Below are 27335 nucleotides of genomic sequence, written 5' to 3' on the forward strand. Positions count from 1 at the left end.
TTACTAGGGTCAGCAGGCTTATTATGAGGCACCAGCAGCGTCTGTGGCGGCATCTCAAGGACACCAACAGAAGAGAACACCCGGACATGGACGGCGGAGGAGCAGTAGGCAGTTCGAAGCAGCAGGTGAGTTAAGCTGAAAACTCAAAATACAAGTGAAATGACTGACGAAGAGGAAGAGATGTATGAAAGTATGAAAGGACTCTGCATGTGTAGGTGTAGAAAGGGGGTTTCTTCGAGGATAGCACTAGGAGAAAACACAAAGATATGGACGGCGAAGGAGTGGCAGGTAGTTCGATGCAGTGGATGAGTTGAGAATGAAAACTCAGAATGCAAGTGTAACTGATAGAATGCTGAAACTGGGCGAGATAGATGAACGAAAGAGTAAAGGATATGAAGGGCACCAGGAAGAGCGAACATCTAGACTTACAGTTGATGGAGGAGTTAGTGGTGGCACGCCAAAGCAGCAGGTGAGTTGAGACAGTGGTGGCACTGCTTGGGCATTCCGTTCTGCATGTTTTCCCTTTATCAATAGATCAGACATGAAGAAGAATGTAATGCTTGAGTGGGAAACTTAAGTAATTACGAAAAATAGTAGGAATTTTCTTCACCTAGCTAGCTGAGAATATAAGGTATGTGTTTGTTTATTCATGCACATACACTATAAAATGCCTAGGCAAATTTTGGCAACATGATTATGCCCTGAGTTATTTCATTATAGCTGCGATAACGTAACCCATCAAGTAAAAGATTCAGAACACGAAATGAAATAATGTCCACTTATACATAAACACTGAACTAAAAGAAACAACGTCAGGGGATTCATAGCTTAAGAATGTGCTTAATGTCAAATACCTGCTGATATGCACTGATCCTTCAGATGTTGAAAAATCCTTAAGCTTAACTAAAACTCTCCATTTTTTAGTCCCAGTTTCTATTCACCCACTTGATTATTTTTCAGATGGGTCATACTTAACACGTTCCTTTGTTCTTCGGCAATAAGCAATGCTGTTATCAGTGCTGCTCTCAGCAGTTTGTTTTCCAGTTGTCATTTTTTAAAGATCGCATTTGAAAAAATTCTGTCTGCACCTCGGTATGATAACTGCAGAAATGCAATGCCAGCGGCAAATTTTAACAGTTGTTAATATATATATATATATATATATATATATATATATATATATATATATATATATATATATATATATATATATATATATATTGTATATATATATGTATATATATGTAATGTTTTCTCTTACTCTGTTTAAAGTCAGGCACGAGGATGTGTAGATTTTTTCCGCGTAAGCGCGGAGGCGGAAAACTCAGCCTCATTCATTGTAAATGGTCAGTTTCATAGGGCTTCAGGTCCTCATAACAGACGCAGTTTCAACACTTCAGTAACACAACACTGAGACACTAATTTTGGTGCAGTATGAGGCTTTAGAGCACTTGTTCCTTTGCGATATATTTTGCCTATTATATCATAATATTTTCTTGTGTGTTGTTTATATCGTTCTAAAGACATATTGTCTTCAGTGGCGTACCGAGGGAGGGGGGGGGGGACATGGCCGCATGGCCTCCCCATTTGCATATATATATATATATATATATATATATATATATATATATATATATATATATATATATATATATGCTACTGTATATTTTGTCATGTCTGCTGAAATGTGAGCGCGTGAATTTTAGCAGTATAAGGTTACTGGAGAGACTGAATCATAACTCAGTGACACAGAGTACTTAAAAATGGCTTTATGCTATATTTATGTCGTATACCCATTCCATATGGCCTCAAAATGATCATAAAATTGGCCAAAATGCAAAGTTTCCCGGACGGGCGGGGGACTTACAGCGCCCCCCGAACCTCCCAACTGTACGGGCTCGCTGCCCTCGCCAGTCTTGGGCTGCACAGTTAAAGAGATTGAAAAAAAAAATCCCCCCCCCCTTTTCAACATTCTGGGTACATCACCGACTGTCTTAGTGTCAACAGCACACAACAGGATATTAGGGAAAATGCACAGAATAAATCGTTAAGAAATAGGAGTTGCGAAACCTCCACAGTTACTTAAACTACGAGCCTGAGGACAGCAAGTGGAACCCATAAGTAAAATAATGGGAAATGGGTTTGTAAAGAATGTGTGGTTGTTTGAATGTGTATGGCGGGGTGGGTGGGGGGTGGAGGGTAGGTGGTATTATGAAGAGCCTCAAGGATGCTAGAAGAGGGTAGCTTCACGCAGCCCGTGAGTGATTATCAAGAACGCAAAATGCAAATGGAACATATGAAGGAATGGGGAAGGGTACGTATGCCTGTGTGTGTGTGTGTATGTGTGTGTGTGGAGGGGGGGGGTGAGTGGGTAGGTGGGTGTAGGCGGGAGGGGAGGGGAACGCACCTCAAGGGCACAAGGAGCAAAGAGCACCTGAAGCCAGCAGTTTGGAGCAGTAGGTGAGTCATTGCTGAAAATACAAATGCATGTGGGTAAGAGGCGGGATTTGGGGAAGGATATGTAAGAAGTGTGTGTGTGTGTGTGTGTGTGTGTGTGTGTGTGCTGGGGAGAGAGAGAGAGAGAGAGAGGGGGGGGGGGAAATAAAAATAATGCACTAAAGATTGGAGAAAAGGTCATGGGAAGAAAGCAGTTCAAAATGGCAGATTTAGCTAATGAAAGAGTGAATTACAAGCACAGCAAAACTATGCAGCACCACTCCATAGCAGGAGACTCTTACAGTGACCTTAACGTCACAGTTTTCCCTAAAACGATTTCCGCAATTGCACAATAGTTGGTCTTAAATAACTTCCTATAAAGCTTTTTAATCAGAACTAGTTTTACTTCCTCCTTCTCCTTTTCCAGAGAAAAGTCGTGCCTTACCCACTCCCAGCTGAGTCAGTTGTGAAGTGGGAAAAAAGGGATGGTGGATTGAACGACAAGTGATATAAAAGGAAGGTTTAAGAGGAATAGGTTTCACTGAATATGTTGTACGCAGGGATGGAACGTCTGGATTTACAGAAGCATGTGATGATCTCTGATGGAGAGGTTAGAAATGTTTTTATCCCACCACCCTGGATAAGCTTTCTGGATCAGGGGCTGGATTCACAGACAAATTTACGATCATTACCATGTAATTTTTTTAAAGGAATGCAAAGAAAGGAGAGGAGGATCCAGGGTCTTTTCATGTCTCCTGTTCCCTCTACTGGCCATGGTTACCAGAGGAAAATAGAGGGGGTATGACTGTTTTAGCGGGAAGGACAAGGAAAGGGGAGTACAGAATTCCCTTTGTTCCTGGTTCCTCCGATAGAGACAGAATATCTAAGCTGCGACAGGGAATCGGTTATAGATATTTTGAAGAATCCTTCCCAGACTTTTATCTGTAGGATGACAAATTAACACTGCTTGTCCCAGGACCCCGCTGCCAGCTAAAGAAAATCGTCTATGCCTAGAGTCGGACGCATAACAAAAAACAAAACAAAAAAGGCACTCCCAGCTGAATAGAATCGTCTGGCGTTAGCTGGAATACAGTACTAGAGACACTGTGCTTGTGAGAAGGTTAGTGTATTCTCTCTCAGCTCAATAAAATCATCTGGTCTTAGCTGGAATAATGAAAACGAAGCGGCGACTGTGGGAAGTTTAAGGAGACGGGAAGGTGAAAGAGATATATATAGGTAAAAAAGTACCGTATGAAGAAAACAGACACAACACTCAGGCACTTATCACCCACTTTCACCTGAATAAAATCGTCTGGCATTAACTGGAACCAAATACTAGAGTTTAACCTATAGTATCAATACTCCTATGTTCTTATACTTAACTAAATGAAATCGTCTGGGGTTAGCTGGAATAAAAATCCTGGAGCTGACCTGAACGTGAAAGCTAAAGCTAACAGAAGGGGGGGGGGAAGGAACCAAAATGCCCAAACGTCGGCATAATATCTGTTGCGACACATACTAACTATATACGGGTTAAAATACAGTGTTATCTGAGTAGCACAGTGTTACAGGTGTATTAATAGCTGTTATCACTGCATATCAAGAGTAGATGCCCGCTAATAGAACTATTTGACTGCATTATCACTCGCTGTGTGTACGCATTCTCTCTCTCTCTCTCTCTCTCTCTCTCTCACACACACACACACACACACACACACATATATATATATATATATATATATATATGACCCAGGATCGAATCCCGGCTGGGGCAGGGAACAGTTTAAGGATTTGAATTTCTTAAAAAGCAGACTTTCCTGATCTACCAGATGACCCGCCGACATGTCGTAAAAGTACCCCCGCTAATACCAGTACACCAGTCCAGTATGAGACAGCCCTAGCATGTATTCAATATGGACGGTGGGTGTTAGCGCCGAAGTGGTGACATGTGGAGGTATAGGAGGACTATTGGGCCTTGGGATAGGCCACTGCCCCCAAGAAATAGGCCCTGAGCCTCTGCCCAGAGTCGGACACGTAAAAAAAAATATATATAGAGAGAGAGAGAGAGAAAATGGTATGCGTACAGTTCTTACTTTTACCTCTGAATAATTTAGCCATCAATTTGATTTTACATTAGTGTCTGTTTAGTCATTTGTGTATTTGGCTTACTCTCCCGCACCCTCAACCTCCCTCATTCTTCCTCTTCTCTTTTCTTCTCTTCTTTCCATTTTCTTATCATCCTTCTCCAGGCGCCCTTCTTTATCCCCTATCTCCCTCCACGCTTCCCACGTCATTCTCTCCACTCTTCGTCATTGTTTTTCTTTTTAAATCTCAAGCACTATCTTATCGTCCTCCCTGCCACAGTCACGCCTTCAGTGTCTATGACCTGTATTAATTTTGGTTAAGATGTCCCCCAAGCACCTCTTCCTTATCTACTTATTTCTATATCTGGTACATTAATGTTTTTGTATGTTACTATGTGCAGTCTATGTCAGTACTAAAGCGAAATGTTTTTGTATGTTACTTTGTGCAGTCTATGTCAGTACTAAAGCGACTTCGTTAATGTTTTTGTATGTTACTTTGTGCAGTCTATGTCAATACTAAAGCGACTTGAATCACATACGAGAGAATGTTAATGTGCTATATGCGAAAGAAATCACTAAGGAAGAGCTGTCAGACATCCTTCTAAGCTATGCCTCATTTTCACTACCATGTACTCCATCCTTCCCATTTTTAACCACACCCCCAATACCCTCACCATCTTAACACCAGTCTCCACCACCCCCAGCCACTCCCACTAATCTTCCCCCGCTTCATTCTCAACCAGTCCATCCACGTCTCCATTCCTTATCTTTTTTCCTACCACTCCTCCGTGCCCCCAGAACTCCACACCAACCCCGAACATTGCCTCCTAAATGTGCGACTGAGAAACAGGTCCCCAGTCATTTCCCCACTACCTCTAATAATACCCAGTCATTCCTACACTGCCTTTCACCACCCATGTCATTCCCAGCCTCACATAAACTCCAGTAAGCTCCACAACCCCTACACAACCTCACACAAGCCTCGAACATCGCCCTCCATTTACCTCTCAGAATCGTAACGTGTTGCCAGTATCATGGCCGATGTACTGAGGAAGTGCATCCACAGTTACCTGCACCCCCACTACGTTCCTTTCACTCACGCGGCCTCTATCACCCCTACCATTCCCATAACTCCTTGCATTGCCTCCTACCACCCCTACCATTCCCATAACTCCTTGCACTGCCTCCTACCACCCCTACCATTCCCATAACTCCTTGCACTGCCACCTACCACCCCTACCATTCCCTTAACCCCAGTCACTTCCCCATTCACAATCACTCGCATTACTTTCCCGTTGCCAGTCACCCCATGTCAGTTCCCTAGTCCTAATCACTCCTAAACCAAACCCCATTCCCTGTCCACTCCTCAGTCAGTACCCCACTTCCCAACCACTCCCCATATGCATCCCCACCATCACAAACCTTCACAACCCCCACACTAACCTAACCTTCTGTGACCCCCAGAAGTGCGACATGTGCCGGAACCACGGTGTGATGAAAGAGAAGCGTGCCCACAAGAACGCCTGTCCCTACCAAGACTGCGACTGTAGCCTGTGCGGCCTCACCAGGAAGCGCAGGGACATCATGAGGCACCAGCAGAGAGTCAGGAGGTCAGTTGGGAGCCTGGCTAGACGGTGGAGAAGTTTGTAGATTGGTGGGGAGATTCGTGGGAGATGGGAAGGTCAGTACGGTAGGTAGGGTGGAGATGGGAGGTTGGGAGCCCAGTTGAGATATCAATGGGGAAGTTGGAAGGTCGGTAGGGAAATAAGGTCTGAGAGAGGTGATTAATAAGTTCAAGAAGTTAGCGATGAAATTAGACCAACTGTGAGACTAATTCAGCAGTTCCCACTCACTTCCTCCGCCCTAGGGATATCGGAGAGAGGATTATACCCTCCTGTGGCATGCTTACAGTACCAGATGCTATTGGCTGTCACTGGGTCATACGTATACACGTGGTTTGGGGTCATTGGGCTCGTATTCTTATCGCCTTAGGAGTCTTGTAGCACCTCTTTAGCGGTTTAATTTCTTGTCTGAGGTTTTAAGAAACATGAGACACGGGAAGATACTAAACTTTTCTTGTCATTTCTGCAAATAAATAAATAAATAAATAAATGCCATAATTACGACAGATATTTGATGGTAAATATGTCTGAATCTCTCCACTGATGAAAATGATTGCGCTCACCCTCTTCTCTTCCCCCGTCAGATCGAAAGTGGTGACGCGGGAACTTCAGGACGAGGTGTACGATTACGTCATCAAGACCACAGAGGAATTGGCCAAGCTCTCACAGGAATCAAGTAAGAGGAACTACATTGAGCTTAAGATTGTTTGTGTGTGTGTGTGTGTGTGTGTGTGTGTGTGTGTGCGAGGGAGGAGACGAGCTTAAAGTATGGATTTTTTTTTTTTTTACGTTTGTTATTACACTTTTATCTTAATCCGTACAGCTGCCAAATACGTTACTTACTGGTACCGTATTTAAAACTTTCTTGAACTTAAGTTGTGTATAATATTCTTTGTCTGTGCTTTTTTTTTTCCCTTGGGATTTCTTTTTCTCGGGACCTGTCATCGAAAGATTATATTATATTTCTTGTATAACCCACTTAACTGTGACTGTATGTGCTAAGTCAGCTCCATACTTTCTTTATTCCCACTGACGGATTAACCGAGAAGCAAACTAGTAAACATTCAGAGAATTCATACCACTGCCAGCGCCAATAAAATTTTATGATATACTGTTGTAATTCCTTTTTTCTACCCGACGAATGCAATTTACGGTCTCATAGTCGTTTTATTCTACGGTCTTAGTATGCGCTGTTACACTGTCAGAGCTCATACCTCCACCTGTGCCAATAAAATTTATGAATTCCTGCATCCAGATTCGGATCTAAATCTAAAGAACTTTTACTTACTTCACTGCCCACCAATACACAGAATTTGCTGAAATTCGATAGCAATTTTTTTTAAGATATCCTATACACAAATAGACAGACACGGGTGACTATATTACCTCCTCCAACTTTGTTGGCAGCCGCCTTAGGGTCTCTGCAAAAGGTCTCATTATTATTAATTTTATTAATATTATTTATTCAATTATTTATTTATTTCAAACTGTGCAATTTGGTGTCATTCCTTCACCAGTTCAATTCAGACTTGGTATCCATGTTCCATAGGCAAATACTCCCTGATATTTTTTTCATAAGGGCCTTCTAAAGGAATGCAGTGGTCAAAGATCACACAACAGAGACACAGAAATTTTAAAGGGAAGTTATGGTCAAAGGTCACATCATACCAACACAAATCTGGGGATCCTCTGTACTTGTATGTTCATCAATCATCATGGTAATTTGCATAGGTGTCAATATACTGTGCCTGTGTGGAGGCCGTCCCGTATTCCCTCAGGAAGGCTGGCAGTTGTTAATTTGTTGATGTTTTTATCTTCACTCATACAGCTGCCAGACCGTTTACAACCATACCAGAGTTAAAATTAACCCACTTAGCTAAGGAGGGATATCCAATAAAATAGACGTGTCCCAAGAAGCTTAACCATCTGCGTCGGCAAAGGGTGGGAATTTCCTATCCTGCCAAATGGGGAAGAATCGACCCCTTCAAAAACCACATTAGCCTTATGAAGTGGTAGAGTACATCATGATTTACCTTATATGCACGTTTTCCTGGTTCTTACAACACATTTAGCACTTCCCATTAACTCTGAAGCTGAAGCAAGCCGTCCTGATTTCACAGAGTAACCGGTATGAGTATACTCAGTGCATGATATTTGTCATAGCCATTTAAGCACCATTAATAACTTCACTGAATACCTTTAAGTATACCATTACATATTACGTAAATATAGAGCATCTCTGGGAGTGGCTCCTTCTATCACTCGCTAATAGGTTTTGATACGAGATGCTTCACCCCTGTAGGCATTGGCAATTTTTGTGAAGCCACACCACACCACGCAACACAACACACCTTACCACCCTCTCATATCACACCACACAGAATCACTCTCCTCACACCAAAGGCATTAACTGAAGGGCCAAGAAACTCCCATATCTAGTACTTTGTATTTTCTTTTGAGTTCATAAATTACCTTGAAATTTATATAAAATACTTAAAAAATTATCACAAAGCTCTATAAATACCTTTATTTAACTCATTTCTCACATATCTCGTATTTCATTGTCCCCTAGTGTACCAGTGATACAGTATAACGATGTAGCGGAGTAACAGATAGATATATCCTTCCTCTTTCATGGCCTCAGGGTGACTGGCGAGTGTTGGTGATGCATGAGGCCTTAAGCGGGAGAGGCCGGAAGCTATAGTGTGCCAAACTAGAACCAGCTGAGTTCAAAGTGTGGCGTGAAACCTAACGACTTACTTTACATGAACGGCAAATAAAGCTATGGCCTTTTCGTTGGCGGTGTACGTGTACTTTACCTGAAGTGGAGTAAAATTGTTTCTAACGGTGGGGCTAGAGTTCGTGGTGCCATGAGTAGGTATAACTCAAAAGTGATAGATTTTATACCCAAATATTGACATTGTCCTATTGTCTGTCTATCTATCTATCTATAGCCCGACTCCCTAATCCCGCAAAGGGTGGCCGCAGACAAAACGCCTCCAAGTCGCTCTGTCACCTACCATTTGACTACCCTCCCCCCAACTCACCCCTCCCTCCCTCATATACCTCTCAACTCCATCCCTCCACCTCATCCTCGGTCTACCTCTCCCTCTCTCTACCTCCACCTCACCTACATACACCCTATTAGTCAGTCTTTCATTCTCCATTCTCTTCACATGTCCAAACCACCTCAGTGTATTTCTCCTAATCTTCTCAACCACATCCACATCCACCCCACATCGTTCCTTCACTTCTTCATTCGTCAACCTGTCCCTCCACATCACTCCACATGCTCCTCTCAAGTAACTCATTTCCACTGCTCTCACTCTTGGCTTGTTCCCCTCTTGCAAGGTCCATGCCTCGCTTCCATACGTCAGGGTAGGGATCACAATACTATCATGCAGTGACTTCTTAACTTCCATACTCACCTCCCTATTTCTCATCACTGCTTTCAGTGTACCAACGACCCTCCTTCCCTGCTGTACCCTTTCACGCACTTCATCCCCCAAAGTTCCATCCTTACTCATCACACTACCCAAGTACTTAAATGCACTCACATTCTCCATATCCTCACCATCCAACCTCACTGCACACTCTGTGACTTCATTCCTCTCAAACACCATAACTTTACTATTGTTTACATTAACTTTCAGATTCCTCCTCCTACACACTGTCCCAAATTCATTCACCAAACCTTGCAAATCCCATTCATCTTCACTCAAAAGTACTGTATCATCAGCAAACAGCATCACCGGAAGCTTCCAAATCTCACCCTCATTCATTAGAGCCACCCCCACATCCACTGCCCTACCCTGCACCTCCTTTACAACCCCATCCATGTATCTATTAAACAGCCATGGAGACATCACACAACCCTATTTCAGTCCCACATTGAGATCAAAGAACTCACTCAGCTCACCATCCACTCGCACCGTAACCCTAGCTCCCTCGTACATACTCTTCACAGCACTCAACAATTTCCCCTCCACTCCATATATTCTTAATACCTTCCACATACCTTGCCTATCTATTCTGTCATAAGCTTTCTCCAAGTCCATGAAGGCAGCATACACTTTCCTTCCCTTCTCTAGATACTTAATGTGTCTTCACAACAAGCGCAAGTAAATTTGTGGGTCAAATTTAAAAGATTTCTGAAAACACTGAACTGCTATCAAGACTGTAAATATTGGTTAACCCCTTGAATCCTGTGACATAGTATTTAGTATATTCTTGTTTCTACCTGGCGATTTTACACGATTAGGAGAGATTCCGTTTTTTTTTTTTTTTTTATAGCAAGAGGAGTTACATGTACCCCTAGGTAATCCTGTCAGTACCAGAGATGAATTAATTGATTGAATAAAATCATCAGGTGGCGGCAACATTAACCTCTTCAGTGCGATGGCGCTTTTTAAATTTTATTCTTGCTCTCTTGAGACGATTATGAAAGTCTCTGGAAAAATTTTACCAATTGGAGACGTTAGCTATCGCCTTCATTAGTCCTTTCACAAGTACTTTGCTCTCAGTTGTTGAATAATATTGCCCGGTAACAGCAGTACATAATTAAAAAGACGTCATCGTACCGAGAGGGTTAAACTTTAATCAATATCACGGGATTGAAGTGGTTGAGATCCTTTTATTGACTGTGTCCCCAAGTCCTTAACTATGTTGTGAGATTGAAATGGTTAACATACATTTATACTGCATGTGTCCCCAGATCTGCTGGAGCCTCCAGCACTGGAGCCACCCGCGCTGCCCCCGCCCTACAGCCACCACGACCCCGCCCCACAGGTCCGTGAGTCAGCCAGGCCTCCCACGCCGCCCTCTCCCATGTCCCTCTCCCCGCCCTGCCCCAGCTCCCCCCAGGCCCCATCCAGAGGCGTGGTGGTGCCGCCCCGAGAACCCTCCACTCTGGTGAGTCCTTGCGCCGTGTTCTCGTCAGTTTGGGACGATTCCTAGCACCTCTTCCTGATTGATTTATTTTGCATACTGCACGCCAGTATTCTAATATATTCAGTTTATCTCCATGCATTGTACCGATGGTTTACTAAAATACGTAACAACGAATATAACGTCAAAAATCCCATCCTCAACGATTTATTATGTATACTACATGTCAGTACTCTTATATGTGTTCAGAGTACTTCCATGTAATATATAGATGGTTAACAAAAATATTATAAAAGCCAACAGTAACGTAAGATATTAGTAGTATATACAGATAAGGAAGAGCTGTTACAAAGCCTCCAAACCCCCAAATTTTACTACCTTTTGCTCCGTATTCTCGTCAACTTAATTATTCTTCTGAGCACCTCTAACTTAATTTTTTCTTATGAATATTAGCTATATAGGTTATCAGTTTTCGTACGATCTTTACACCGTCATGTCGACAAAAATAAATCGCGCCAAAAAATACTTGCGTACCAGATGCATGAATAAGCTCGTAAAGGAAAAGGTGCTGGGGAGCTCTCTCTCTCTCTCTCTCTCTCTCTCTCTCTCTCTCTCTCTCTGTTGACAGTTTTTCCCATGAATATGAGTCCATTATTTTTTTACTCATTCTTGTTCTCACCAGACTACGTAATTCAGCTTAGGGAGAGAAGTCAGGTTTAACCCCATCACTACAAATGGTCTCTCAAAAGGATAACAAATTCGATTGGAGGTAGAAGGAATTAGCCAAACCATACGTCATGGAAATGGAGTCAAAACCATGACGTCTCTCTGTTAATGCTACAACCAAACGAGTATCTTAAATTTCCGTATTCGGTTTATATAATGACCAACATACAAGCGTCAGTATGTTCGATATCATTATTACTCTAACTACTCATTTAATAAAACAACATGCCTAACGGTACACTAAAACATAAATTCTATACTGAAAGATCTCAAGTGTCCAGTGACGCCTGCACTGCAAACTAGAACCCAGGGTGTGAGCAGCATGGGAACAGTAACTCCGTCAGACTCCTATGTCCCAATCTCGGATGAATGGAATCGTATGGCGTCAGCTAGAAGAGAATAATAGAGTTGTCCAAGTCATGAGAGGGTTAGAGTTCATGGACCGCCTTTCCATATCAGGCTGTGATGAGAAACAGGAGCAAGTCAGTTTTCGCGAAATATGGTTTTGTGGAAGCAAAAGAACTGACGAACGATAAAACTAAGTAGATCAGTTCTGTAGGAAGATACACACAACGAAGACTGTACACCTGTTTTTTAATCCCTTCAACCCGATGACGCACCTTTTATTTTGTCCTTGTTACAACCAAGCGATTTTATTCTGAATAGAAGAGACTTTTCTGACTGAAGAGGTTACATGCAGTACAGCCTCGACACCTTCACTAATGGAGGTCCTTCCTAAACGGAATGAAATTGTCCGGTGGTAGCAAAAGTAGAACAAAATGCGTCATCGGACTGAAGGGATAACATGACAATGGACGGAATGCCACTGCCCAATAGGTGTCATGAAAGTGCGTAGGTGATTTTATGTGTGAATGGTGCAGTGCAGTCGAGTATATGATGACTTGAATGGTGTATGTTTGCATGGGAAACCCATTACGCTTTGTACTGAATCGATTGTATGCTCTGCTTTTGTTCTCATTTGCTTGAAACTTGCCACCCTTTTGCCGGAATTAGATATTAAGCTTAAATATCATCATCATCATCATCATTATCATCATCCCAGCACTAATTCCCATCTAGGAGAGTTAAGGTAGGATCCATAAACCAAGCACAAAAGCATGAGACCTATCAAACAGCATACCCAGTGAAATGAGCCGCATGTTTATTCACTTACCAATCAGTTCTTCGAATATCTGGCTCCATCTCACATACAGAACCATCTGCACAGACTTTTTTTGTATCATCTCTATATTCTTCACATGGAGCCATTCCGTAAACTATTAAGGTAAAAAAGGAGTGTCAAACACTTGTCATGTACTTTTCCTTATATGCTTCGTCCATCCATTTAGATCTTAAACAATTTCTTAGCTTCGTCAGCTGCCATATCTCGCTCCCTCATACGCTTTTACCATATCCATTCAGATTCTGGGTTTGCCACCCTTTCTGTCTTCATATTCACTCGCATGTAGAACCTTCTTCACCACCCTATCTTTAGTCATCCCATTTATACAGCCGTACCACCTGTTCGCACTCACTTTTACCTTTTTATCAGTAGACTTCCTCACTCCACACCTTTCACGAATCTCTATGTTGCTTATCACTGTCTGCAACCCACGGACTTCCTACACAGTCCAATTTCCACTGCCCTAACTTTTGACGCTTATGCCATACCAAAGACTCAGCCATAGGTTGCTGTGGACACCAACACCTTCATGGAGGCCTCTGGCAGTCTCCATGCTTATTCCATTGATTCCTATCAAACCCTTCACAGAACCAGCCACCTTTCTTCTTTCGGCCACTATACACTTCTTTCACATATTTACCCATCTCTTCTGTTACAGTGATAAAAGCAATACCGTATTAATATTTTTTGACAGGCTGTAATACAGGTGATGTGATTTTCGTCAGGTGATCCTATACCTCAGACCGCCTAAAGATAATTTTAATTTTAATGTATACGAAGCTCGTATGCTAAATATGACGAGAAGCAGTTAGTGTGTGTAACAGCTTAACTGAGAGAAAAAAAATAACTTTAGCATATAATGAGACGAAATTCTTGGTTTCTTGAATGCTTAGAGGACAGTAAACCAGTGGAAAAAAAATCACTTGGGTGTCTCCGAAATTAAACTTTACCAGCCCAGTTTACCGGGGTTGTAATGTGGGTATGTGTAATGTCGGTCACTGGCCATAATGTCCTCGTTACTCTGAGAATCTGTGATTTCCAGTATTCTTGCCATTGCCTTGAAATCGAGTGATGTAGTATTATGTACTGTAGGGTACAGAGCTGTATTTATTGTAACGCGGTGTTGTGTACTGTAGTATAATGTAATGAAGTAGGTTAGTGAAGTGCAGAGGTGTAATGTCTATCAGTGTGGCCTATGCCCGTATTTTCGTCGTTTAAGGAGGCTCCCTAGCACCTCTACCTTAGCGATTTTTTTTTCTGGATATGGACGATTAATACAAGTAACATATGATGATATTACAGTGATTTAAATAACAGAAGACAGCAAAGCGTAATAAGCAAATTGCTTTGGAAGAGGTGTTCGGGAGCTTCCATAACCGAGGAGAATTATGGTCCCTAGTGTAGTGCAGTGGTGAGGTCAATGGGCGACACCAGCGGGGTATGTGCTTCCCCTTTACGAAATTCATATATCATCAATGCAGTGAGTGCCAAGTTCCCTGCCCCGGATGTCACCAGGTGGCGTGTATCGGAGCATTATTTCGTAATACCCTCCAGGGGGGAAGCGGTGGCTGAATCGGTAGAGAGGCGGCCTGCAGTCCTGATGGACCCACGTTTGAATTCCGGCTGGGCAGGGAACAGTTTAAGGATTTGAATTTCTTAAAAAAGCAGACTTTCCTGATCTACCAGATGACCCTCCGACATGTCGTAAAAATACCCCCGCTAATACCAATACACCAGTCCTCTATGAGACAGCCCTAGCAACATGTGTTCGATATGGACGGTGGGTGTTAGCGCCGAAGTGGTGACATGTGGAGGTGTAGGAGGACTACTGGGCCTTGGGATAGGCTACTGCCCTCGAGATATAGGCCCTGAAGCTTTTGCCCAGAATCGGACGCATAAAAAAAAAAATAAATAAAAAAAAAAAAATAAAATAAAAGCTCTGGCCAGCCCTCACCCGCTCGACTACGTAGCTTTGTCGAATTCGTGTTTGAAATATGCGAGAAGGTGGCCTCAAAATGCTTTTGTGCCAGGTGTTTTAGTTTGTCAGAATATGGATACCAAATAGATCATGAGGCAAATTTGGTCCATTCATCTGTAACTGTAAGTGTAGTGTAGAGTAGTGTAGTGTACTGTACATGTAGATCAGTGAGCAAGTGTAGTCGAGTAGCTTGATACCGTGCAACGTCATTTGATAAAGTGTAATATGATGTAGTGGTGTGGTGTAGCGTAGTAATGCAATGTGTTGTAGTGTGATGGTGTGGTGTAGTGGTGTGTTGTCATGTGATGGTATGGTGTAGTGGTGTCGCGTCATGTGTTGGTATGGTGTAATGGTGTGATGCAGTAGTGAGATGTAATTTAGTATACGTGTATAGGGTGGTGTAAAAAATGAAAGCAAACGGCAACAGGCGTAATGGCCCAGTCGATGTTGTTTGTTACAGGAAAAGGCTGATGTATGGTATAGGATTTTATAAACTGTAAATGAGACAGTAAATAATGTAAAGCAAGAAGGCTATCCCAACCCACCAGACCGTCCAATCTCATCCGGCAGGAACTTAAGACCACAATTCTGTCTAGAAAAAATGTTAAGGAAAATTCATAGGACAAAATTATTCTACACCAACAGTCTGTGAAGGAAAAGAACCATTAATATATTTTCTATGATCTGGATAAGGACAGGCAATATATATATATATTTTTTTTAGCTATGAGCGCACTTAGCTGAGGATTACAAGTGAAACACTTATCCAAACTACTTTTAAATTATATTGCTGTATCGCAGTCTGCCGCATTCTAAGGCAGTTTTTTTCCCGCATGTTTACAACTAAAAAAAAAAAAAAGTTTCCCTTCCTTTGACTGAAACTGACAGTAATTTCACAGTTGTTCACTCTTTTGCAAGTCGACCTGTCTGTTGTGAAGTACTAATTAACTGCCATTTAATATATCCATTAAAAATCTTGTATATTTGAATCAGAGCCTTTTTATGCTGCCGAGTATTCATGATGACAATGAAGCCTGAGTAAGGTTAAGTGGGTACCTAAGTGTTGAGTGTGACAAGGATGTTACTTGCTCAGAGTAAACAAGAACTTTGCAGACTGGTTCAGAGTTTTGTTACCTCCGCCAGCGAAGTTGGAAGAGGTTATGTATCCGCCTGTGTTTGTCAGTTTGTCTGCCTAGACGATATCTCCGAAAGTTCTCAATGAATTTCAATGAACTTTGGTGGAAGGGTGGGCCATGGGTCAAGAAAGAATTGATTAAATTTCGGGACGGATCCGGACCCGTCCAGATCCTATGTATCCCGCACAATATCTCCAAAAGTTCTCGGTGAATTTCAGTAAAATTTTGTGGTAAGCCATGGGTCAAGGAACAATTGATTAAACTTGAGGGCGGATCCGGATCCTATGTATTCCACGCAGTATCTCCACGGATCCATATTAATGGCATTGGCGGAGGTATGCACTCTCTGTGCTTTCTAGTTGACATGTGAACAGCGTGCTTTGAGAGCAAATGTAGATAGAGCTACAGTGATGGTTGCTGAGAGGAAAGGCGATTCTCAGTGTGTTGTGCTGGGGCATGGAAAGAAACTTCAATGGGTGTTGTTTTAGTACCTGGGAATAGTGACTGAGATGATAGGTAAATGATAGGTAAATGCGCAAGTCAAATAAAAAGTAAAGTAGCACAGGGGAGGAAAGTGGTTTGCGTTATCAAGGTCTCGCTGCGACACACGGGTCAAAGTGTGGCAGCTGCAGAAGGACAGCATGAAGGAGTTTTAGTGTTCACATAAACATACGGTGATGACTTTGGTGAAGCATGAACATAAAAAGTCAAGAGCGAGAGAAATGGAAAAGGGGTTGGTGAAGAATGCGTTTGGAGTATGATGAGTGAATAAGAGACGAAATAAGGTGCATCTTGAAAGCATAGGAATTCTGTGGACAAAAGAGTTGAAGATAGTGTACTTAGATAGTAAGGTCTTATGGGAAGAATGGAGGTAAACAGGGAAGTGAAAATGGTAAATGTGTGAGTGTGGGAGGAGGCGTGGTAAGCCAAGAAGAAGGTGGATGGATATAGTACTGAGTTTGTGAGAATGCGAGGTATGTAGACGGACGAGGCTAGAGAAATGACGGGATCGAGCTGATTAGATTAATTTTGTGTGGAGGAGCACATAACAAGGGTTTGACACTGTTTTCAACTTTACAGTAGACAGTTAGCGTAATATGAAGCGCATGTGTGTGAATGGTTATGCCTGCGAGGTGGAGTCAGGATTCTGGTGAATGAATCAGTGTGTGGCCCATTGCACTGGGCATGCTGTCAAGTAGTTTTCCCTCAGTCATGTTCTCTTTTCATGCTTTCTGAACCCTATCTCATTTCGTCTTTGGGTGGGAAAGAGAGGTCGGGATGATGATGATCATGATGATGATAATGATAATGATGATGATGATGATGACTGTTCCCATTTTCTTGGTGTACATTACCTAGTGGATTAATATAAGGCTAACGTTTATATTTTTATATCCACTTTGCATTTATCATTATTAAAATCGATTTGCTAAATTTCACTCCAATTAAATGGATTATCAAAAGCTCTTTTTATGCCTCTCCGAATGTATCCGTTGTTACCGATTTTTTTATCATATAAGCATATTTAAATATTCTGCAACAGAAACTTTTGTCAGTATGATTGTTATAAATTAGTAACAATGCGATCCAAAGCTAAACCATGTGGTGCTCCATTTGTAACATTTATCTCGTTTGGTGGTGAGGTATAATGTACCACTGTTGTGTAGTATTGTGTGGTATAATGTAGTGGTCCAGTATGGTGTAGTGTAATGTAATGTAGTGTAGTGTAGTGTAACGTAGCGTAGTGTAGTGGTGTAATGTACTGTGGTGTGGTATAGTAGTGTAGTGTGACGTAGTATAACAGTGGTGGTGCCTGCAGGAGTCGCTGGTGGTGCCTCAGCCGCACCACGACCCTGAGGCGGGGCTGGAGGGGCTGGGTGGCAGCGCGTGGCGAAACTTCAAGCGGGAACGGGAGGATTCCACGGCCGCCGTTACCTTCACCCCCCTGCCCCAGGTGCGGCACGATGTGGGGTTTAGTGTGAGCCTGGGAGCGTGCCGGGCCCCCACCCTTACTCCGCCCCCTTCCCTCTGCCCCGCGGACACCTTGGGCCCCTACAAGAAGACCCGGGTGGCCACCATCTCCCAGGACCTGCCTATCACTACCCCTTCCGCCTTCTGGGGCACTGGCCACCTCGAAGCCTTCAACTCTCACTGCCCTGATCTCTATTCCCCAGGGTATCGTAGGCTACCCCCCGTGCCCCCCATACAGACCCGCCCCAGATCTCCCCCTGGCCTCATTCCTCTCCCCCAGCCTCAGCCCCTTCGCCCCCGGCCCGTCACCCCTCTCCGCCCTCCTATCTTGACTCCCAGTGGAGAATTGGACCCAGTAAGCCTACCCTACCTGGCCTACTCCCTCTTGCATACCCGTGCCCTTCCTCCGCCCCACCTCGGCTTCAACAGGGTCTCCCCCTTCCTCTATCACTCCGTCCCATAACCGTTGCCTCCACAACTCTCTTTTACCATTCCCCTGGCCCTCCGTTCCACCTTTTCCTCGTACCACCCTTCCGTTGTCCCCTCCATCCATCCATGCCTTTCTCCCCGTCCTCACTTTCCATGTGCTTCCTTCACCCCTCCATTACATTGATACACTCCTCCATTCCACCATGCCATCACCTCCCTCCCTCCCTTCCTTTGTATTCCCTTCACATCCAGTTGACCGCTGATTTTCCTCTCTCCACCGCCCTATTTGCCTCTTTTGCTATGCCTCTTCATAGTTGAATTTACTCTTATACTCCTACAAACAGAAAATCATGAACATTCATACACTAATTCCTTCTAAACTCGCTGCACACTGTTTAGCAAAACTATAAAATATCGAGCAGAATTGACAACTAACTTCAAAATCCGTCTCTGATGCTCAGGTTTGCCAGCTTCATCACAGCTTGCTCATATGCCTCAGCACGAACTGTTAGTGACGTCAGTTACCTTTGGTGTCAAACTTGATTGCATGCTCTGAATAAGCATTGTATTATTACAATCCATCTTTTTCTGGAGTCCAGCAATGATTACACTGTTTTACAGTAATATAATTCTTTCGAGGAAGCGTAAGCAAATATTTCTGCTGTCAATAACTGATGTGCGGGTAAGCAAGAAGCAGTAGTGTAAACACACACTGATATTAGTATATGATGACTTTCGTTCATTATGTGCTCGATGGCAAACAGTTATGCAAAGTTGTGAGAACGGAGCTTAATTCTCTTACTCCCACAAGCTGTACACATCCCGTCCCTACCCATTCCATCTCATCGCCACACACCGCCATTCATTTCAGCTTCAAATTACTTTCATGTGTTCAGTCAGGGCCGTGCTCGAGATGGTCCTGGTTCAGTCAAGCAGTTTCATCTAGGCGTATGTGTATCTTTGTATGCTTTTGTCATCTATGGAGTGCTACGTGTGCATACATGAGTGTCCATCTGTGTGTGTTAAGGAGGCTGTGAGATTAGAAATGGAGAAGGAAAGACGACAAAAAACTGTAAAGCGGTACACCCCGACAAATGACCAGATCAGTTACTAGAAAGGATGTTGTGTGCTTGTGCAGCTGGTAGTGCTGTTGTGCATCTAATATCCCATGATCTTTGCCTCAGACCCGTATTACTCAAATATTTATCCGTCATATGTGTGTTGCGTTTTTCTTCCCGTTCTACAGATATGCCCATTGCGAGTGAATATTTACAAGATTTCGGTCATCTTTATAATAATTCACAAAACATGTCTTTCTGTTTGTCCTCTATTCAGGGCAGCAGTTTTCAAGCAATAGTGTTGAATATTTTCAGGGGTACAGATACGACCCAGAGGTCATGAGTACGATATAGACCTTGACCCCCTGCCTGAAGATTATCCTCAGTTTTTAGTGCAGATACGCAAAATTCTGCAGGACCATGGTAAAAGTAATCATTACCACAGAAATTACGCTTGGAGGTTCGGGGAAGGGGGCACAGCCCCCTACCACCAGCATAGCAGGATGATATCCTCACCTTATAAGATACAGAAATGGAATTTTTTTTTAGTATATTTACTGGTTTAGAGTTGCAAGATAGGAAATTAAATTTCGTATGTGTACAGATAGCCTGCATGTCCAAGTAGGTCATGGTTGGTAGGAATCTCGTAATTATTTACCCCATCGTGTTCGCATGTGTTAAGAGGAGGGTGAAAGTTTAATTGAGCTTTGGAACCTTAGTATTTGCCCGATTTTTTAATTTCTCATCTACAGGCAACTAACTTTAATTATTAGCCTTTCTGAGTACACGATAAAACTCTAGTGTCATTTTTTTTCATTCCTCTTCTGGTAAAATTAAATTCGGTAACTTTAAGTTGGTGGTCTAAACTAAGAATGAATATTGTTGAAGTTTCGTAAGGCATTTGAAAAGTAGCAAATAATGTAAGTGCATTTAGTGAGAGAATGTCGTTTGTCGGACAAATATTGAAGCGATGGAGCTGAAATTAATCATTACAAAGGGCCATGCATTCTGCAAGGCGAGTGGGATGGAGGAAAGGGAGGGATGAAGATGGGAGGGGGTATTCATCCTTCAGGTGTTTGCTGTGTATGTTGTTTCATCTGTTATGTCTAGGCATGTAGCGTCGTTGTAAGCAATATTCGACAGACATTTATTTATTCCATAGCAACATAAGTAATCATTGTTACTCCTCTGTCCAGCATAGAGCTATTGAGGAGTTAGTAGTGTCAAGGCAGTGTCAAACGACCAGTTTTTTGGGCTACTTTTCCGCGGCAACTCTATTTTGGTGACATTTTCTTATAAACTTTACCCTGGCAAGTAGTTTAACGACATTCTTTTAGTAACTTTTGAATAAATGTTGCAGCACGAGCCTTTGCAATCGTAGTTGCTAAAAAGTCGCTAGAAACCCCGTAAATATCGCCGCCAAGATCCAGTTGCCTAAAAAAAAGTTGCCAGAAAGCCGTTTGTATGACAGTGACTTTATAGCCAGGTATGAGGTCAGCCTGCGTTAACTCTAATGTATTTATATTTATTCATTCCAAAAAATATATATATTTAATTTTTGAATGTATCTTCTCAATAAAAATATATAAATGTTGAGTGAATTAAGATTCATTTAGCTTCCTGAGTCTATGCTGTATGATGCACTTGAAAAAAAAAAAAAAGTATCAGAACACTTTAAGCATGTTAGAAAATGACACAACGAAAGAAACATGTGAGAATTGCTTATTAAATCCGAAAAAATTAGTAATTAAAGTGCTATGAGCTTTTAATACCACAAGGAGGAGTTGCATAAAATATTTTGGAGTTATTTCGAAATCCACCTCAGAGTCAGACCTGCCAACCACGCCGAGATGACAAGAACCAGCGTGCTTAAGGCCGTATATCGTCACTTCGGGGATTTCGCATCACCTCTTCCTCAGCGATTTATTTTTGCCTATCACATCTGTTTATCCTCTTGTACGCTACTGAGGCAAACTGTATCGATGCTTATTTTCTGTAAATGATACTAAAACACGTTCGATCACTCAGAAAATGCGACACCCGCCCCCACCAACTTGTCAGAGAGCTGAGCATTGAGAGTTATATTGTGACTTGGCCTCTGATTAATTGTTCTCAAAACCAGATTACTTCAGTCATACCTGACCCTTATCCTTCCGTCAGGTTTGGTCCAAATAGGAGCAGAACTGAGTTGATCTTTCTCTGTGACCTTGACTTTTGACTTTCACTGAGGTTTTGATCTTTAATTACTTGTTCTTAAAATCGAATCCTGTATTATGCATCCCATACCCTGAATCTTTCCTCAAAGTTTGGTGTAAATCAGATAAAAACTAAATTTACCATATCATGTGACCGTGACCTTTGGTCTATAGTTTTCAGTGGTAGTAGGTCAACCCCGTGGCTGATCTTCAACCTTTCCATCAAGTTTTGTCCAAATCAGGTAAAAACTGTTTTAGTCATTTAGTTATTGAACCCTGTGTCCTTGACCTTTGACTGCGTGTTCTCAAAATCGATCTCTTCATTCTTGCAGTACCCTCAGCTCGTCCCCCAAGTTTGGTCTCAATCGGATGAAAATTGTTTAAAGTGATCTTGCTGGGACAAACTTTGGCCGAGCCTTGTGACCTTGACCTGTTGTTAAAAATGCAATAGATCAATCCCCCAGCAGTCCCTTAACCCCTTCACCAAGTTTGGTTAAAATCGGATAAAAGTGTATTGGTTATTTTATTCACAAACGCGTGAACATGTGTTGACCTAACATCCGCTCTAACTTTCCGAGCGCAGGTGTAATAGAAGAGAAAATTTAGGTGTGATAGGTGAAAAAGACCGTCAAAGAAGAGGTGACATGAAGTCTCCAAAGTCATGTGAGGTACGGTCCTTTTTCAGTAGTGCATCGCAGCCTCCTGTTCCAGTACAGTACTTTTTTTTAAATGTGCGTTTAATGGTCTTTTGTCCAAAATTCCCGGCAGCAAATTAAAAATAAAAGTAGCTACTCCCCCCCCCCATGATGAAGACAATATTAATATTCTATTGCAGCAATCGCCAGACGAATATATTCAGGTGAGAACTAGTCATAGGAGCCCGATAACTTTAATAGGTGTACCACTAACCCTCTCATGGTGGCCACCGCTTTAGCATTCTGTTTCACCTAAAACCAAGACGATTTTATTCAGCTGAGTGAGTCATAGGTGCCTTAACTTAAACCCCTTCAATCCGAATTACATCCTTTTAGATTAATCTTTGCTGCTACCAGACGATTTTCTTCAATTTACGAAAAGCCTTATACTGAAGAGATTTGTTAAGGTCATATCTAGGGCCTCCAGTTCAAAGAATCAATCCTACGTGAATAAAATCGTCTGGAGGTGGCAAGAACAAAAAAGTATGTCACTGGATTGAAGGGTTAAATGTTTTAGATAACGGTAGCCTACCCTCCGGAACCCGCATTTCACAAAAAGTACGAGTAATATTGTGCTGCATGTTACTTTCATTTATTTAAGTCCACGAAATTTATCTTCTTTATTATCTGTACTGTCTTACCCATTTCTTTATCTCGTATTACTTCTGTTTTCTGTTATTCATTTGGTTCTTATTTATCGGTCCCTATGATTTATCGTAATATTTTTAAAAGTTATTATTTACATCATTTGTTATTATAAAGTTTTTGCTGGAAGAAAGTTATACCTGCATGTCAGGGTTATGTTTATTTTGAAGATACATCAGTTCCGGCATGACCCGGATCCTCTGCAGGGATGAACAGACGCGGAATATTTGAGTGTACGTATATATAGCGAAGGAAGAGAGAGAGAGAGAGAGAGAGAGAGAGAGAGAGAGAGAGAGGTTACGGAGGGTGTGGAAGGGAGGTAAAGGGAAGGGGGTCGGAAGCAGCTGTGGATACCTGCAGTGCCCCAGTGTTGATCTGAAACTGTTGTATCTCCACAATAAACACAACTTCAGTTCGTGGGTATAATTCATTCTATTTAGGCAGCTCACGACACCGAAATCCAGACAAATTTGTTAACTAACCAGCTTTCTCTCCCCAGCAGTGGCAGTCAGGACTCGCACCCGATTACAAGCTTATTTTTGAAGTACCTTTTTCCAGTAGCGAGTCACCCGTCAAGTCGCTGTCGTCGAGTCTCAAGTCAAGTGTCAAGTCTCTTATGTCCATTCTCAAGTCACGTCTCAGGTCTTTCTTGTCAAGTCTTAAAAAGCTTTTGGCAAGTCGTAAGTAAGTGTCGAGTCTTCCTGTCAAGTCTCAAGTCGTATCAAGCCTTATTGTTCCTATCAAGTCGTCTCATGTCTGGAGTATTTTTTGTCAAGTCTCATGTCTCAATGCAAATCTCAAGCCAAGCCCCAATTCATTTTGGCAAGACTTAAATCGTCCCGAGTTTTTCTTATCTGCCTCAAGTCCTTTTTGTAGTAAGTGCTTTTGATTCCTATGTTTGCATATATGTTTCCATCCCTCAAAGTTTAGCAACATTGTTATGCTGGGGTGATGTTGATATCATACAAGTTAGGCTAACCCCTACTTCAGGTTAGGACAACTTGTTAGTATTTTATTCACCTGAGAATGCTTTGTGTGAGCCCGAGGGTGTTGACTGAATTTTCTACTATTTTCCGTTATAAGCTGCAGCTCATTGTTTTGTCAAGTTCTGTGGAAATTTCTCGTCGTTTGTTTATATATAAGCTTGTTTGTTCTTATAATGAATAGCTTCAGTTAGGTCATATTTACCCGTGTAAAATGTTTCTAGACTATGCCATCATTTAGAGGATTTACTTATAAATGTCTCCAGATCATTTGTAGACTTACTAATATACTTTAAAATGAAGTGGATCATTTAATGGATATACTTATAGGTGTTTACAGAGTATATTGCACTATGTAGTAGTTTTCCATACAAACGATGTATCGAGAATTTATTGTATCATTAGTGGATTAACTTACAGATGTTCATTAATAACTTACTTTTAGAAGATGTCCTATTGTAGACTGTACTGAATCATTTAGTGGATTCAAGGCTAATTCTCACCACACGTATCCGTTCAATTACGGATTATAATTATCCTCGTTCCGTCAAAGTTTCCTCCATGTAATAAAGAGAAACTGATCACTTCACACAGTCCCCCACCGGCACATATCGGTCCTATTCCATCATGGTTTATCGGTAAGAATACTGTATTTTGACATGACGGGCCGGTTCCGAGCCGAGCAACTAATGCGAGCTGCCTGAAGGTAATCGATGAGGCGCCACACCAACTTGATTGCAGAGCGTGTGCAGTACGGAGCGGCGACAGATTGTGTAAATACAAGGCATTTATGATTGAACGGTGACGATCTGTGGCGGAACGGAGACGTGATGGTTAGTGTGATTCAGACTACTCATGAGATGTTTCTAGAATGCATTGTATCTTATAGTGGATTTACTCAAGTAAGTGGTGGTAGGTGTTGTGACCATCATCCACTCACTTCATGTAGAGCTACTTACTTCATCTCCCCTCTTTCTCATTCTATCTCTTTGTGTGTTCTTCTCTCTTGTTACGTTTCCCTATCCTCCCTGTCACTTTTTATTACTCTTCTTTCCACTTCAGGTAGCTCTGCAGTGAGTGACAAACCAAATGGTTTCATGTAACTTAGGAAACCATTTATGTTGGGTGGTAACCATATAACCAAATTATGGGGTGAAGTGGGGCCTACTATGATGCCCCTGCTAACCGGGTGGAGAGATGCAAATGCAACGTCCACCCAGGAACGAAACCCCCACACTTTACCCCGCGCCTCGCTTTGGCGAGACTCTGTCAGCCGCCAGGGAACATCACTCCTATCCACAGGATGACTGCAGGTGCGGTTGCTTGCCTGCAATAATTGCAGGCAAGTAACCACAATTATTGATGATTCTGCTCAGCCAGACAGACTGGGGTTAATGAACAACAATAACAATAACAACTTCGGTAAATTGTTTCGGGCGTGCTTTAGAGTTTTCGGAAGACTGGCATAACTAGCAAAGTTTTTGTGGTTTTTATTGTCTCCTTGAAAATGATTTCCATAGAGATTTACAGTATAGCATTATATATATATTCTTGGGTTACATAAACCTTAACGTGGTTTGCCAGGAGTTCAGTCCTAACATAGTAACAGCCCATGCATAACAATTATTCACTTGCTGATTACATGATGTTGACTTGCAGTGAACGAGACATTGACATGTGAAAGACTAAAAGACTGCAACAATGTCGTGGTGAATTTAAAATTGCAAGTATTCAGTTGAGATGAGAGGCACTGGTCCAACAGCGGACTGTACCAGGCATTTGATGAGTTCAGTTTTGAGGACGCATTATATCCTGTGAACGGTGCTGACAGTTTTTGATGCTTATTAAATAAAAGTATATTCCAGATGAGTGTTTATGTGGCCTGGTGGAGATCTATCTGCCTGATGCTTGTCTCTTCACTGAAACCAACCATCGGGGTGGGACGACTGGAAATAAGACCACGCCACATTGCGACATAACGTATCTCTCTTGTCTGGATGAGGCACATGGAAATTGCAGATTGCAAAGGCCTCAACTTTTGCAGTAAAATTCATTGCTAGTACAATACAGATCCAACCAACACGTGTGTAAAAGAAAACAAAAGACAGGGTCTTTACCCTGCTGACCATTACCTCCTACATAACAAGCAGGAAAAAGGTAGAAAAACACAGTGGTTGCTAGGGAAAGAAATGGAATAGAGATCCTAGCTGCTGCAGTAACTGGCGATGGAAGATAGGAGGTGGCGTAAGGACGTAACCACATCAGCAGCAGCCACACATACAGATGTTCAGATATTACAGCCAAACTCAATTATTCTCCTCTCAAATGTGGCACGGGAACTCGGTAATAATCTTGACCTCTTCTTCCACTCATTTTTCTCAGTATGGTATTAACAGACATGACGCACATTAATAATATTTGCAAGTAATCCTATCACTGGTTTTGTATGACTCAAGGCTTTAATTCAAACTTATTTACTAATGCAAGGTAGTATTATTCGGCAAATGGAAGTTCCTAAATGTGAAACGGGTATTTTATTAAATAACGCTTCAATAACCATATCATGCAGTGCTGTACATTATAAGGCATGTGTACTAATATATCGATAATCATAAATGATTACGTTCAATGAACACTCTGGACTTAATGCCAGTGCAGCTATATATCAACATCGTACCTAGATTTGTATCTCCAATTAGGATCCCTTATCTCCTAATAGCTCCAATCGAAAAAAAAAAATCACAACTTTGGTTAATATCAGCGGCCAGGAACTTAAGACACTCCCATAGCGAATCTCCCCTCTCATCATAATAGCATCTTGGCGAACCGGACTCCCATGCGCATGCCGCGTGTGAGTCGTCCCCAACTCCATTCTCTCACATTGAGCTGTACCGGCAGTCTCGTTTGACCTGTGTTGTTGTAGCTCTTTTTTATAATCATCATTTTTCGTGTGTTCCTAGTGGATGCTACCTATCGTTCCTCCAGACTGTTCTGCTTCGCACCGTGGTGCTTGTGGATTTACAATTGAGGACAGATGGAGCGAGGACACCTGAGTCAACCTGGCTGTGGCAGGTTCCACAACGCAGCTGCAGACATTGATGTGAGGTATGAACTTTTCCCGAAGGATTCACTTGGTTCCCAGAGCAAAGCAAACCTGGAGGCGAGCTTCCGTCTTCGTACTTAGAGTCTGCCTAATGGGGAGTAAAACCATTTTAATAAATAATGGTAATTATATATATATATATATATATATATATATATATATATATTATATAATTGTGTGTGTGTGTGTGTGTGTGTGTGTGTG

The 27335-nt window shown here is 42.1% G+C and overlaps 1 protein-coding gene across 1 annotated transcript in view; it reads left to right on the plus strand.

The window, feature by feature from the left end:
• LOC145412981 (uncharacterized) overlaps nucleotides 1-18486 on the plus strand; it is a 114323-nt gene extending 95837 nt beyond the window's left edge. The window contains exons 3-7 of the mRNA XM_080282804.1: nucleotides 1-125; nucleotides 5985-6130; nucleotides 6727-6818; nucleotides 10857-11053; nucleotides 17872-18486. The exon at nucleotides 1-125 is cut by the window's left edge and continues 195 nt beyond it. Of these exons, the coding sequence (XP_080138930.1) occupies nucleotides 1-125; nucleotides 5985-6130; nucleotides 6727-6818; nucleotides 10857-11053; nucleotides 17872-18486 (1175 nt within the window). The remainder of the gene's footprint in view (nucleotides 126-5984; nucleotides 6131-6726; nucleotides 6819-10856; nucleotides 11054-17871) is intronic.
• The last annotated feature ends 8849 nt before the right edge of the window (nucleotides 18487-27335 follow it).

This window comes from Coenobita brevimanus, chromosome 94 (genome assembly GCF_032717465.1).
Source record: "Coenobita brevimanus isolate Jiangsu-jjx chromosome 94, ASM3271746v2, whole genome shotgun sequence".
In the NCBI taxonomy this organism is placed as follows: domain Eukaryota; kingdom Metazoa; phylum Arthropoda; class Malacostraca; order Decapoda; family Coenobitidae; genus Coenobita; species Coenobita brevimanus.